At 46.0% G+C, this 14,596-nt stretch overlaps 1 protein-coding gene across 1 annotated transcript in view; it reads right to left on the reverse strand.

Annotated features, from left to right (window-relative positions):
- Nucleotides 1-14,596, reverse strand: part of PIK3R4 (phosphoinositide-3-kinase regulatory subunit 4) — an 82,210-nt gene that overhangs the window by 19,448 nt on the left and 48,166 nt on the right. The window contains exons 10-14 of the mRNA XM_040431932.1: nt 11,622-11,823; nt 10,953-11,137; nt 7,027-7,237; nt 5,841-6,006; nt 1,217-1,381 (exon numbers count right to left, since the gene is read on the reverse strand). Coding sequence (XP_040287866.1) covers nt 1,217-1,381; nt 5,841-6,006; nt 7,027-7,237; nt 10,953-11,137; nt 11,622-11,823 — 929 coding nt within the window. The remainder of the gene's footprint in view (nt 1-1,216; nt 1,382-5,840; nt 6,007-7,026; nt 7,238-10,952; nt 11,138-11,621; nt 11,824-14,596) is intronic.

Genomic DNA, 14,596 nt, shown 5'->3' on the forward strand with positions numbered 1-14,596 from the left:
CAATGAAAATGTCAACCCTTCCCGCAAAAAATTAGCCCCTGCACAAGACGATCGGCAGAAAAATAGAAAAAATATGTATTTTAGAAAATGGAGACAAAAACATGATTTTTTTTCAAAAATTCTTTATTATATAAAACTAAAATAAAGAAAGTAGACATATTTGATATCATCGCGTCCGTAACAACCTGCTCTATAAAAATAGCACATGATCTACCCTGTCAGATGAACACTGTAAAAAACAAAAAAAAAAAACTGTGCCAGAACAGCCATTTTTGGTTACCTTGCCTAACAAAAAGCGTACTATAAAGCGATCAAAAAGTCATATCTACCCCAAAATAGCACCAATCAAACAGTCATCTCTTCCCGAAAAAGATGAGCCCCTACATAAGACAATCGCCCCCAAAAAAATAAAAAATAAAAAGGTCTTTCTGAAAAAGGATACACTTAAAACATGAAATTTTTTTCAAAAATGCTTTCATTGTGTAAAACTGATTTTTTATATTTTTTTAAGTAGGCATATATTAGGTATCGCTGCATTTGTAACGAGCTGCTCTATAAAAATATCATATGGTCTAGCCCCTCAGGTGAATGGTGTAAAGCAATAAAATAAAAACTGTGTCAAAACAACCAATTTTTTTTTGTCACCTTGACCCATAAAGAGTAATATTGAATGATCCAAAAATCATATGTACCCAAAAATGGTACCAATAAAAACATCAACTCTTCCCGCAAAAAAAATGATCCTGTGCACAAGATGATTGGCAGAAAAAAAAAGAAAAAGTATAGCTTTCAGAAAATGATAACACAGAAAAAAACATGATTTGTTTTGTTTGGCCAGGGATGTCATGTGATCACTCCTCTGAAGATGCTTGCTGTGATGCATGCTGGGATTTTTACTTTCACTTTGAAGCTGCTCCGCCCACACAGCCTCTCATCAATGGGAGTGTGCTATGCTGAATGCAGTAGAAAAATTATATGTACACAGTATATCTCTCATGATACAAATACCTTGTGGCTTTAGTTATTATATGGGACCCTTTATTTTATTTTTTATGCATGTGGTGGCCAACCCCTTTAAGCAAAACTGTAAAGGACAGATTCATCAGATTAAAAGCCACAGTTGGTGTAATGACCCATCATCCAAAATAATAATTTTCCCCAAAACCTAAACTGTCAAGCCGCTTTCGCTTGCTGAGGCAGAGATGCAGAAACCTACCTGCTTTGCAGTGGATGGATTTTTGGCGATTTTGGTGGTTTAGAAGCTTCGATACCAAGAAGCTGTATGTTGCCATTGTCTGAAGCCACAGCTAAGTAATGTGATCCCTGGCAAAATGTCAAGGTTTTAACATGTCCACCGATGCGGGAGTATGTCAGTACCGACCTAAATCACAAAAAGGAAGTGCAATTATACATAGCAACTAAAATCAGCCGACATAAAGACAACGCACACAGGAACGGGGGACCATCCCAACATATTGTATTATTTACTACATACACAAACTGTATATAAATCTTTCACATGTGCCTCCTTATACGTGCAGGGGTACAGAGCCGAGAATGGTAATGTAGCAGTGCTGAGTTAGTCATTATTGTCAACACCGTGTATTAGTGGTTAGCATACACAAGGCTACACATACACAATTTGTAAATTATCTGCACACTGCTGGAGATTCCATGGCAATAAATAAGGTTACTGATTTCATTCTCCAAAGAAGTCTCTGAAAAATGAAACGTGGAATCTAATTGGTTGATCTGGGCAACAAGTGGTAAATTTCTCTAAGACTCGTATGGCTGATGAAAAGTAGATTTTTGTACTCACCGTAAAATCTGTTTCTCTTCCGTTCATTGGGGGACATTGGCATTGACCATGGGGTATAGCTGTTACCGCTAGGAGGCGGACATTAAGCTCACAAAGTGTAAGCTCCTCCCTCTTCAGCTATACCCTTCCTACAGGGACTAAGCTAATCAGTTTAGTGCAAAAGCAGTAGGAGAAGCCAGACATAAGAAAATCCCATTATATGCAAACCAAGAACCACACAGGCCCGAAAAGGCCCATAAACAAAAAACTGGGTAGGAGCTATGTCCCCCAATGAACGGAAGAGAAACAGACTTTACGGCGAGTACAAAAATCTAGTTTTCTCATCCGTCTCTTTGGGGGACACAGGCATTGACCATGGGACGTTCCAGAGCAGTCCCTGGGGGTGGGCCTAACTACAATCCTCCTGCCAATTAGAGAACCACTGTTTTCAAAACCCTACACCCCAAAGAAGCATCAGAAGATGCAAAGGTGTGCACCCTGTAAAACTTAGAAAAAGTATGCAAAGACGACAAGGTCGCCGCCTTGCACACCTGAAGAGCCGAAGCCCAGTGATGCACTGCCCAAGAGGCCCCCACTGCCCGAGCCGAATGAGCAGTCACCCGGAAGAGCAGAGATCCGGTCCTTAACGCGGCAAGCTTCCACAATAGCCAAACAAATCCATCTGGAAAAGGAAGTCTTTGACGCTGCCTGCCCTCGTCTCGGCCCCTCTGGAATCACGAACAGGGAATCTGTCCGCCTGAAAGATGCGGTCTAGGACAGATAGATACGCACTGCACGCACCAGATCCAGGGTATGGAGCGACTGTTCTCGAGAATGAGACGGGTCCGGACAAAATGAAGGAAGAATAATCTTCTCATTTAGATGGAATGTCGACACCACCTTCGGCAAGAAGGACTGCACAGGGCGAAGGACCACCTTATCCTGATGGAGGATCAGGAAGGGCAACCGACAGAACCGCAAGTTCCGACACTCTACGGATAGAAGTAATTGCAACCAAAAAAGTCACCTTACCGTCTTTCCCCGAAAATAAGACATCCCCCGAAAATAAGACCTACCTCTAGTTTTGCCTCTTGCTGAAATATAAGGCATCCCCCCGAAAATAAGGCCTCCCCGATAATAAGACCCCCCGGAATATAAGGTCCCAGAAGTTACTGCTAATCATCTGACTCCTCCCGATCGTAGCGGCGGGTGCCGCCGCGCAGCTCACTGATTGGCCGCAGCACAGCCAGAGCTGTTCAGGCGGTGCGAGGTCTCTTTAAATCAGAGAGCCCGCGCCACTGCCAGGACAAGCTGCCGCCTGCTGCTCGCTCTGCCCTGACGGAGCCTGGCTGACTCACTGTCTAAATGTGAGTGAGTTGCGCAGGGCAGGAATCGGGCACATTGTGTGGAATCTGGCCGGCACGGACATACAGGGGTGACTGAGGTATGGGGGGCAGAATGTCTGATAAAGTGGTGGGGGATGTCTGGTGAAGGTGGGAGGGGGGAGAGACTAAATAATCCACTGTCCGCTGGCACAGGGGAGGGGGATCACTTAAAATGACACAGGGGGATCAGAGGGGGGAATCAAAATGACACAGGAGGATAAGAAAGGGTACTAAAATTGTAATCTTCCCTCAGATTCTCCTGTGTCATTTTGATTCTCCCCTCTGATCCCCCTGTGTCATGGAAAAATAAGACATCCCCTGAAAATAAGACCTAGCGCATCTTTTGGAGCAAAAATTTATATAAGACACTGTCTTATTTTCGGGGAAACAGGGTATAAGACAGGAAGCGCAGCGACACCTGCTGCAAAGGCTGAAACTGAGAAGATTGGAGAGCGTTGAGCACTAGATTAAGATCCCAAGGATCTGACGGAGGACAGAAAGGGGACGCAGCATGCCCCACCCCCTGCAGACCTTGCTCACCTATGCTTCAATGGCAGATTTTGCAAACGCTTCCAGCTTCTTATCTTTGATATCAGAAAAAGAAGTCCCATCCGCCATTGGCAAGGCAGTATGTTTAGCAAAAATGGGAAACTGGCGGGTCCACTATAGGTGGAGCCGACCATTTCTTAGTCAAATCCTCCATAAAAGGATGTTCAAGTGTTTTGGCAACATGACATGTTTATCAGGGAAATTCCACTCCTTGGAGAGAGAGGAATGAAACTCCTGGTGGTTGGGGAAACACTTATGTGAGCGAAGGGAACCTTCTAAAGGAAAAACCTGAGCTGGAAGATGACAGAGCGGGATCTTCAACCTGCAGCATCTCAATAACTGCAGTAATTAAATTGTCCACCATGGAGGATATTTTGGGCGACTGACCCTCCGGTGAGACAACATCCTCATCTGACCCTCTATCCTCGGAACATGCCTCTTCAGCTGAGGACATGTTGGAGTGAGACTCTCTAGCAGGAGGAGGAGAGGCCGAGGACACGGGAGACACAGAACCCTTTTTGGGGGAGGAAGTTCTGGCCAGTTTTGTGGGGTGGCCGCGATGGGCACGAGCTCAATGATCCCCAGAGTCGGACCGGTCAGAGGACTGCCTTGCCCCAGCATATCCACAATAGCTTTGTTGGTATTGGAGATATCCTGTGCCACCCTAGACAGGGAACGTGCTCATTCTGGTTCTTCCGTAAGTTGGGCAGCGGCAAGCAATGGGTCTCAGGCCACTCCCCCTCACTCTCAGGCCACGCCTACGTCCCCAGCCATCACAGGGAAGCCTACAGTCGCAGGCTGCACAGAAACTGGGGCCTCGAATAATAATGGACCCGGTTGCCCTAGAACCAAGCCGACGCGACGACATAGGAAACGGTGCTTCATCAGGACAACCCTGCCCCCTCCTCTCCCGATGCGCTCCAGAGGACGCAGTCAGCCTGGGAAGCCACAGCAGACGCGCGGCGTGTACAAAGAAAACAGCTACCCCCTTGCTGCAGCAGCATCCCAGGTATGTCAACCCTTAAAGGAGATTGCTACCAAAGTCCACGTGGGGAGGAGTGAATACTCTCCGCAGTCCTGGAGGGGGCACTGGAGGTGGTACTGAGGGGTTTACTGGAGGGAGGGTGGAGGGGAGCACTACTCCTACTCACCTGTCCGACGTCTTCTGCCCCCCTGACTCCAGCCGGATCACCACCTTCGGTGTGCGGCCCCTTGGTGAGGGACGCTACACCGGAACAGAGGGGACTTTCGCTGGGGCGGCCGTGGTGATGCGCTTGCTGGCAGGAGACAGAGGTTTTCCTCTGGTCCTCCTTTTCTTCTAGAGAGCGGGAACGAGCAGGGGGTTTTGGTGACCCCCTGGTCTCCCGTCTCCTGGGAGGGAGTGCAGGCAGTTTTTACTCGGACTGCCTGAAGCTTCCCACTATAAAAAAGAGACAAATTTAGTAAATCAGCAGACCTGCAATGCAGGAACGTCTGCCTCCTACAGACAATAAGCTAAAACTGATTAGCTTAGTCCCTGCAGAAAGGGATATAGCTGAAGAGGGAGGAGCTTACACTTTGTGTGCTTAGTGTCCGCCTCCTAGCGGCAACAGCTATACCCATGGCCAATGTCTATGTCCCCCAATGAGACGGATGAGAAATGTGCATTGTTCCACATAATCAAAGATAAAAATCCTTAAAGGGGGTTTCCTATAAATTACACTTTTCACTTATTCACAGGACAATGTCTATCTTTTCGTCATGTAGTGTTGTACTGCCGTTATTCCTCCCGGAAATCTATAAATGAATTTACAGCGTGGTGTAAATAAATAACTAAACAACTGTGTGTTACCATTTCCTTTGTCAAGTCACTGCTGACTGGACAGTGTGAGACCATGCAGGGACACCCCTCCAAGAGGTAACATCCAGCTGCCAATTTATCCAGATATTTGTAGGAGGAATAACAGAGGAATGCCACAACAAAGGTTATAAGAAACAAAATTATCCAGAATTGTCTCATGGAAAGTACAATTAATTGTTGAAAGTCAGTGAAGAGGACAGGTCCTCTTTCATACATCATCGTGATTTTAGTAAAAATGAGAACTCCTGTCCAGGCACCATATCTATACCTTGTTGTAGTGGTTTTTCCTTCCATTTTCTGACTATTCCAGATTTTTACTGTTCCATCATTTGAGCAAGTGGCAAAAATGGAATGTTCATCAGAAACACGGATCCTGTTTACTGGGCCCTTATGTTCATGTAAATGTGCCACCAGCAAGCCTTTTGGGTGCCATCCTAGGAAAAATACACACTGTTTAAATTAAGGGTCCAAATGTTGGATGAAGCTGACCAACACTTGGTGAAATGGTAAAATACATCAGCAACATCTAGCTGAGAATTGGCTACATAAATAAAGTAAACTCCAGCTCCAATGGTAATGAAATGGTAGTTTATTTGATTATTTGCTGCGACTGCGATAGTGACGTTTCGGCCGTAATGGCCTTCTTCAGACTGCAGCAAGATAGATGATAGGAATACAGAGAGCATAGTTGGACATAGTGAAAAGATGCTGATAATACATCGCAGCAATAATCATATAAACTACAATTGCATTTCCTTTGGCGTTTACTTTATTTATTACGTATGGGGTGGATCCCTGCTCCAAGCCACATTAACAGAATGCAACAAGGATCATAACTTGAGAATTGGCTACAGGTAGCGTGTGAGAACTCCATACCAGTGCTTGATACTGCCAAGAAAAGTCAATCCAAAGCAATAGGGCCCAAGATTATATGAAACGTTACTGAACCCTGCAGCATAGGTCGTCACCCTGGAACTTACGGTCATCGAGGACGGCAGCTACGATAAACATGACAGGAAGAGACAGCTCCAAACTTTATCGCCCTGTCCAAACAATAGTTCCAGTTTAGGGGGTCTGCCAATCACTGGAAATTGACATGGTGATCTCTTTCAATGGTTGAAATAGATATATGTTATACAGTGGTCCCTCAATATACAATGGCCTCAAGATACAATATTTCCAACATACAATAGTCGTTCTGGAACCAATTAATATTGTAACTTGAGGGACCACTGTAGATAGATGCGAGAATCACGTTGCTAACGATTATGATCACAGGCCACCAGAGATTTCCAGAATGAAAAACAGGTCTATTCGACAAAAGCATATAAGAAATTCTGAGTACGGTACATCAGTGCTACAGAACATTATAAGCACTTGGGCATAGATAAGAACGTTTCTGTCCTCAGAATGTTGTGTCGGATTCATTTTTACTAGAATTTTCTTTTATATACCTGTTGGAGGCGGCTTACTCTCCCATTCCGCACTCTCCATCATGTGCTTTGCTAACCTCTCTGCATTGCACTGCTCCCGTTTCTGTTGGATGAGCTGCTGAAGCTCACTCTTACATGTAGTCATGCGGATTTGTAAAGCTGAAGGCTGATATGTGCTGGTGTATATCTGCAACGTGGGTCTCCTTGACTGGATTCCTACTCCTTCAGAGGTCTATGACAGATGAAATTAAACATATCAGTTTAGGTTTTTGTGTACTAAAAAGTTTTGATTAAATGGTCACTGTACATTAAAGAAATTTTACATAAAACAACGGCGCAGGTGAATGTAAGAAACTTTGTAATATATGTTAATACAGGATAATGCACCTTTCTCACTTCTAGTAGCTCATTCCTTCTTCCCGTTCTGTTTTGCATAGACTGCTGTGTAACTTGATTCTTCAGTGAGCTGCCAGCCATCTTCTCTCACAAGATAGGCATAACAGACAATGTTTGTAATATATCTTATCAGAGAAAAATAAACTAAGGCTACTTTCACACTTGCGTTCGGAGCGGATCCGTCTGGAGTCTGTACAGACGGATCAGCTCCTATAATGCAAACGCTTGCATCCGTTCAGAACGGATCCGTTTGCATAACTGTTTTTTTTCAGATCTAATTTTTCACTTCGTGAAAACTCAGATCCGACAGTATATTCTAACACAGAGGCGTTCCCATGGTGATGGGGACGCTTCAAGTTAGAATATACTAAAAGAACTGTGTACATGACTGCCCCCCTGCTGCCTGGCAGGTGCTGCCAGGCAGCAGGGGGCAGACCCCCCCTCCCTTGCTCCCCTGTATTTAACTTATTGGTGGCCAGTGCAGCCCCCCCTCCCTTCCTCCGCTATATTTAACTCAATGGTGGCCAGTGCGGCCGGCCCCCCCTCCCCCCCCTGTTTTTAACTCATTGGTGGCCAGTGCGGCCGGCCCCCCTCCCTCCCCCCCACTGTTTTTAATTCATTGGTGGCCAGTGCAGCCGCCCCACCCCTGTTTTTAACTCATTGGTGGCCATTGCGGCCGGCCCCCCCTCCCCCTGTTTTTAATTCATTGGTGTCCAGTGCGGCCGGCCCCCCCTCCCTCCCCCCCTGTTTTTAACTCATTGGTGGCCAGTGCAGCTGGCCCCCCCTCATTAAAATGACCGACCCCCATCATTGGTGGCAGCGGAGAGTTCCGATCGGAGTACCAGTTTAATCGCTGGGACTACGATCGGTAACCATGGCAACCGGGACGCTACTGCAGTCCTGGTTGCCATGGTTACTTAGCAATTTTAGAAGCATTATACTCACCTGCGATTTCTGTGACCGGCCGGGCGCTCCTCCTACTGGTAAGTGAAAGGTCTGTGCTATAAGCAATGCGCCGCACAGACCTTTCACTTACCAGTAGGAGGAGCGCCGGGCCGGGCACAGACATCGCAGGTAAGTATAATGCTTTTAAAATTGCTAAGTAACCATGGCAGCCAGGAATGCAGTAGCGTCCTGATTGCCATGGTTACCGATCGGAGTCCCAGCGATTAAACTGGGACTCCGATCGGATCGGAACTCTCCGCTGCCACCAATGACGGGGGATCGGTCATTTTAATTAGGGGAAGGGGGGGGGGGCGGCTGCACTGGCCACCAATGAGTTAAAAACAGGGGGGGGGGGGAAGGGGGGAGGGGGGGCCGGCCACACTGGCCACCAATGAGTTAAAAACAGGGGGGGGGAGGCCGCACTGGCCAGCAATGAGTTAAAAACAGGGGGGGGCGGCCGCACTGGCCACCAATGAGTTAAAAACAGGGGGGGAGGGGGGGGTGGCCGCACTGGCCACCAATGAGTTAAAAACAGGGGGGGGAGGGAGTCTGCCCCCTGCTGCCTGGCAGCACCTGCCAGGCAGCAGGGAGCAGTCATGTACACAGTTCTTTTAGTATATTCTAACTTGAAGTGTCCCCAACACCATAGGAACGCCTCTGTGTTAGAATATACTGTCGGATCTGAGTTTCACGATCTAACTCAAATCCGATGGTATATTCTAACATAGAGGCGTTCCCATGGTGATGGGGACGCTTCAAGTTAAAATATACCATCGGATTGGAGAAAACTCTGATCTGATGGTATATTAATAGGGACTCCTGACTTTACATTGAAAGTCAATGGGGGACGAATCCATTTGAAATTGCACCATATTGTGTCAACGTCAAACTGATCCGTCCCCATTGACTTGCATTGTAAGTCTGGACGGATACGTTTGGTTCCACATGGCCAGGCGGACACGAAAACGCTGCAAGCAGCGTTCGGGTGTCCGCCTGCTGAGCGGAACGGAGGCCAAACGGTGCCAAACTGATGCATTCTGAGCGGATCCGCATCCACTCAGAATGCATTGGGGCAGTACGGATCCGTTCAGGGCCGCTTGTGAGAGCCTTCAAACGGAACTCACAAGCGGAACCCCGAACACAAGTGTAAAAGTAGCCTTAGTTTACTATGTGCCCCTGTACTACTGAAATGTGCAAAGTTTGCTGAAAGCACAGTGACTATTCAAAGGGAACCAGCCATCAACTTTATGTTTATGTTTAACTCACTGAGGGCAACATAAAGTAGTGACAGACATGCTGATTTCAGCAGTCAGTGACTGATTAACTAATATAAGGGGCTGCTGAAAACCAGCAGAATAACCATGGCAGCTTGGGCCTGAAAAAGAGTGAGAGCTGCCTGTTAGGCAGTATTTTTTTCCGTTTACGTTCCATTTTTTGCGTTCCGTATACGTAACCATTCATTTCAATGGATCCGCAAAAAAAACTGAAGGTACTCCGTATGCCTTCTCCGTTTCCGTATTTCTGTTCAAAGATAGGCCAGCTGTTTGCAGACCACAAAATACAGAAAAATCCATACAGTCGTGTGCAAGAGGCCTTAATAATGAGCTGCCTCTCTCCATCTACCTGCTGATAATTGGCAGTTCTCTCATTGGTTTTTCCCCTTAGGGTCCATTCACCCTTAGGGTCCATTCAGTACATCGTGCTGCCCTATAGAAATGAATGGGTCCGCAATTCCGTTCCGCAAAATGCGGAACGAAATTGCGGACGTGTGAATGGACCCTAATAAGAGAAAACTGCAAATCCTCAGCAGGTGGGCGGGGAGAGCAGGAGCTCATGAATAACCATGACTCGTCCGAGGCAATCGCGACTCTTCCAGGCCTGGGCTGCGATGGCTATACTGCTGGTTCTCAGCAACCACTGAATACTAACTTAAGAGTAACAGACTACTGAAATCAGTGCGTCTGCCACTACTTTATACTACCGTCAGTGAGGGCAGGTTCCCTTTAAATTATGTGAAAAATTACCAACTTTAGAAGTATAATATCTGAATGAGAATGACTATTGAAAGTGTAACTGTCAATTCAAAAAACTTGTCATGTCAAAGTCACACGTCAGAGTTTTAATCGGTAGGGGTCCAGGTGCTGAGACCCTTACAGATCTTCTAAAACAAAAAGGGAGAAGTGCTCAGCCGAGCATTATCTCTCCTCGCTAGAAGAAAACTGGCTCATAGACTAGACAATTGAGTCAATTATCAGCTAGAGAGGAGAAACCAAGCTTGACTGAGAACTTCTGCCTCCTCATTTTATCACTTGATTGATTGCTGAAACAATCGGACCCCCAGAGATCAAAACCTTTGAAATGTCACTATTACACGTCTAGTCTTTTAAAATGACAGTTAAACTTAGTACTCTGACCCCTCTCCATCTGACGGCATCATAGGGCCGAGGATGAGATGCGGAGCTGGATTAAGGAAAACTACAATATCCTGAGATGCGAATCTCCTCTGTACTGTACGGATATCAGACATGGTAGCAGCAAAGATGGAACTCTGCTCAAAAATATAATGTTTGCCTTACACAACCTGAGGACACGTCATCAAGTATTACCTGTGGTGAGAAGGACAGGGGGACATTAATGGCAGCAGAAGATTCGGAGCGAAGAGACTTTGTGGCTTCCTGGTCAGTGGGAGGCAGAGTTCTTACAGTCTGAGTTATATTTGCTGGTTCCATTGCACCAAACATGCTCTTCCACTCTTCATTCACATTAGAATCTTGCTTTACATGCTTTCGTGCTAGAATGTAAGGGATACAGAAAGTATAGACGCTCAGCAAATGTAGCATTTTTAGAACATATTACCCACTAAGGGAAGCATTTCAGCTTTTGCCCTCTCCTGAACGATCTTCTAAGCTTATGTAGGAGCACATCAAAGTTGAACTTTAGAAGGTTATTCAGGAAAGGAAAACAGATTTAGACAGACAGCCAGCCAGCCTGACCGGTTTCACTATGAATGGCGTTATGCAGCTGCTGTGTACTGTGAAACACAGAAGATGCAGAAACCGAATGAAGCAACATTCTTATTAAAAATATGTTACAAAAATCATGGGGCAATCAATGCTGGCTGAATAATCGTCATCTCGTGATCTATGTCTATGGGCTTAGGATTTCTTTTTGGCCACGGACAGAAGAAGCACAAAATCAATGATTCACAAACCATGTTACATGGAATATAATATGGTAAGCAGGGTCATTTAAAGCCACCACGTTCTATGACTTACGGCGCTTATCTTCTGTGTCCAATTTTGCTTTCACAAGATCAGACTGTCTTCCACTTATACCCAACGTCTGCAGGTCAATCACTCCTTTTAAAGAGCTCTCATGAATGTGACTCTGATCTGCCACGTTTGCCTTGGCTTTGTTGGACTTTAACATAAAATCCTTAAGAGCCAAAAGCTTATCTTCCTCATCTTCTGTCATTCCCTGATTGAATAATAAGAGAAAAATTATTGACATGAAGAAAGGGTAGTATGAAGAAGTAAGTCTTATCCTACCGCTTCTTTTAGGGTGGCATTACACATTAGACTAAGGAGGAAGCTGCTGATTTCAGTGGTCAGCGTCAACCACGCATTAGATATTCGTCTGATACTCGTTCAGCGGATGTTGAGGGGATTGGACATGTTGAATTTCAAAATGCCTGATCCTTTGTTCTCAAGGGAAAAAACCTGGCATCAGCTTATTCCCTCTGTACTTACCAAACACTGCACCGTACATTGCATAGCAGCTGTGCTTGACATCGTGCTCAGCCCCATTCACTTCAATGGGCCTGAGCGCGATACCTAGCACAGCTGCAATACAATGTACGGTTCTGTGTTTGGTAGGCTGCGCGAAGGCCGCGGCGCTCACAGGAGCACCAGTGCCTTCTCAAACAACTGATCGGCGTGGGTCCTGGGTGTCAGACCCCCACCGATCAGTATCAAAATCCTGGAAAACAACCTTAAACCTGGAATGCAGCAGGAAAGCAAGATGAGGCATTGTTCACACTGCTATAATGGCTTCCATTTTTTACATTTCATCTCCATTATGATCCATTTCCTCCATTCACTTACAACGGGTCATTCAGGTTTTCATTTTTTAATGACTGGAATAGTGTAGCATATTGCGCTGTGATGGCCATCAAAGATCAACGGAAACCAGACAGAACAGAGGAAGGAAGCGATCTTCCTTTTACAGTCCCACCTACATATTAGTCTATTGTCAGCTGAACCTGCAGTTTTCACTGGGACCGGCCAACAATTAAATGTGATAGATGATGAAGATCGGGCGCTTTGAATTTTAAAAGGGGTCTCCAGGACTACAAAAAGATGTCTGCTTTCTTCCAAAAACTGCATCACAACTGTCTACAGGCTGTGAGTGTTATTACAGCTCTGCCCCGTTCACGTGAATGGAGCTGAGCTGCAATTCCACACACAACCTGTGGACAGGTGTGGTGTTGTTTTTGGGAGAAAGCAGACATGTTTTTGTAGTCCTAGAGAACCCATTTAATACCAAATAATTAGATTTTTGTACTTATTGTAAAATCAGTTTCTCGCTCAATTCATTGGGGGGGGGGGGACACAGCACCCTAGGTATACACCCAGCCACCACTAGGAGGCGACACTAGATATGAAAAAGTTTGGCTCCACCCAGGTGGGCTATACCCTCTCCACAGACACTAGGCTAATCAGTTTGTACCAATAGCAGTAGGAGAGAGAAACAAAAGCAAAGAACCAACATGTCCTGGACCGGGGAAGAAAAGAACAGCAGCCCAGTGACAGAAAGAGAAATGAAAACAAAGGGTGGGATCTGTGTCTCCCAATGAATTGAACGAGAAACAGATTTTACGGCAACTACAAAAATCCTATTTTTTCGGTAATGTCATAGGGGGACACAGCACCATGGGATGTCCCAAAGCAGTCCCGAGGGTGGGAAGAAAATCTCATGCAAAAAGTTGGGCGCACAGGTGCAGGAGAACCATGTGACCCAACAGGACAAGGAGAGGCCATAGCATGAGATGGTAGATAGAAAACTAAGGAAGTGAGCAGAGAGGCTCCAGGACCAGGAAGAGTCCAAAGAAAAAAATTGTGGGAGACCGCCAGGATCCCAAGGACAAGTGCCTGGGAAAAAAGGCCATATGCAAGAAAGGAACAAAAAAGAAACACCCAGCTCTGGGAAAAATAAAGAAGCTAGAGGATAGGGAGCAGGGCTAGATGTCCTGCGCAAGAACCGAGAGTTGAACAAGTGCGCACTAGAGAGCCAAAGGAAGTATCTGGAAGAACCAGGGCTTCCCCTGAAGAAACAGGAGAGCGCACAACCGGAAGGCGTCTGTTGGTAATGGCCTAGCGCTCTGCATATAGAAGGATGCTCCAGGAGGAGGATCTATAAGAGGACAGACCCAACAAGAAAAATTAGACCATGTAGGAACCTGGCAGGAGAGAAAATGCCTGGGAAAGGACAGGAGCAGTCCTGAACCAAGGTAAAAAACTTCCTGGAGACAAGCTAAAGGAAGACCCTGTGGACCACCCCTCGGCAAAAGGAAGGCGATTCCATGAGGCATAGAAAGCAAAGGAACCCGACCAGTAAGAGGACCCAGCAAGGAAAAAACTCTGAATTGTCTCAAACCAAAAACATGGCCTGTCCGTGGCAAACACCATGTGAAGGCCAGGGTAGAGAGGAAACAAGGAAGCAGTGGAGGCTTAAACGATTGAAAGAAAGAATAGCAAAGGATATTGGAGTAGAAGAGAGAGGACTCCAAACAGCCTAAGGAGGAACAGTTCTCAAATCGAGGGAAAGCTCCATCCCAGAAGTGGCCAATATGAATGTAAATTGCAAACTGGAGCAACAAACTCCCAGGTACCAGGACCTGAACCTGGGGAGACGGGAAGAGAGGTTAGAATCTCAAGAGGGCAACAAGCCTATGGGGACCCAGGAAGGAAAAGAACTAAACCGGGCCCAAAGAAGCAGCTGTCAAACAGAGCATGTGCGGTCAGAGATGCCATGAGTAGCTTCCTCAGAGGGAACCGGATAGCTGATTGGTCTAAGATTCATTGGGGCAGGGACTCCAAGCAGGATTACCCAGTCAGAGGCCCAAGTAGGGTCCACAGAACTGAACAACATGAAGACAATAATAGCCATATTATCAAAGGAAAAATGAAATGTAGCAACCATAGGGAAAAAAAAATCACCCATGGTTAATCCTAAGTGTAGTGACTAGCAT

This window comes from Bufo bufo, chromosome 5 (genome assembly GCF_905171765.1).
Source record: "Bufo bufo chromosome 5, aBufBuf1.1, whole genome shotgun sequence".
In the NCBI taxonomy this organism is placed as follows: Eukaryota; Metazoa; Chordata; class Amphibia; order Anura; family Bufonidae; genus Bufo; species Bufo bufo.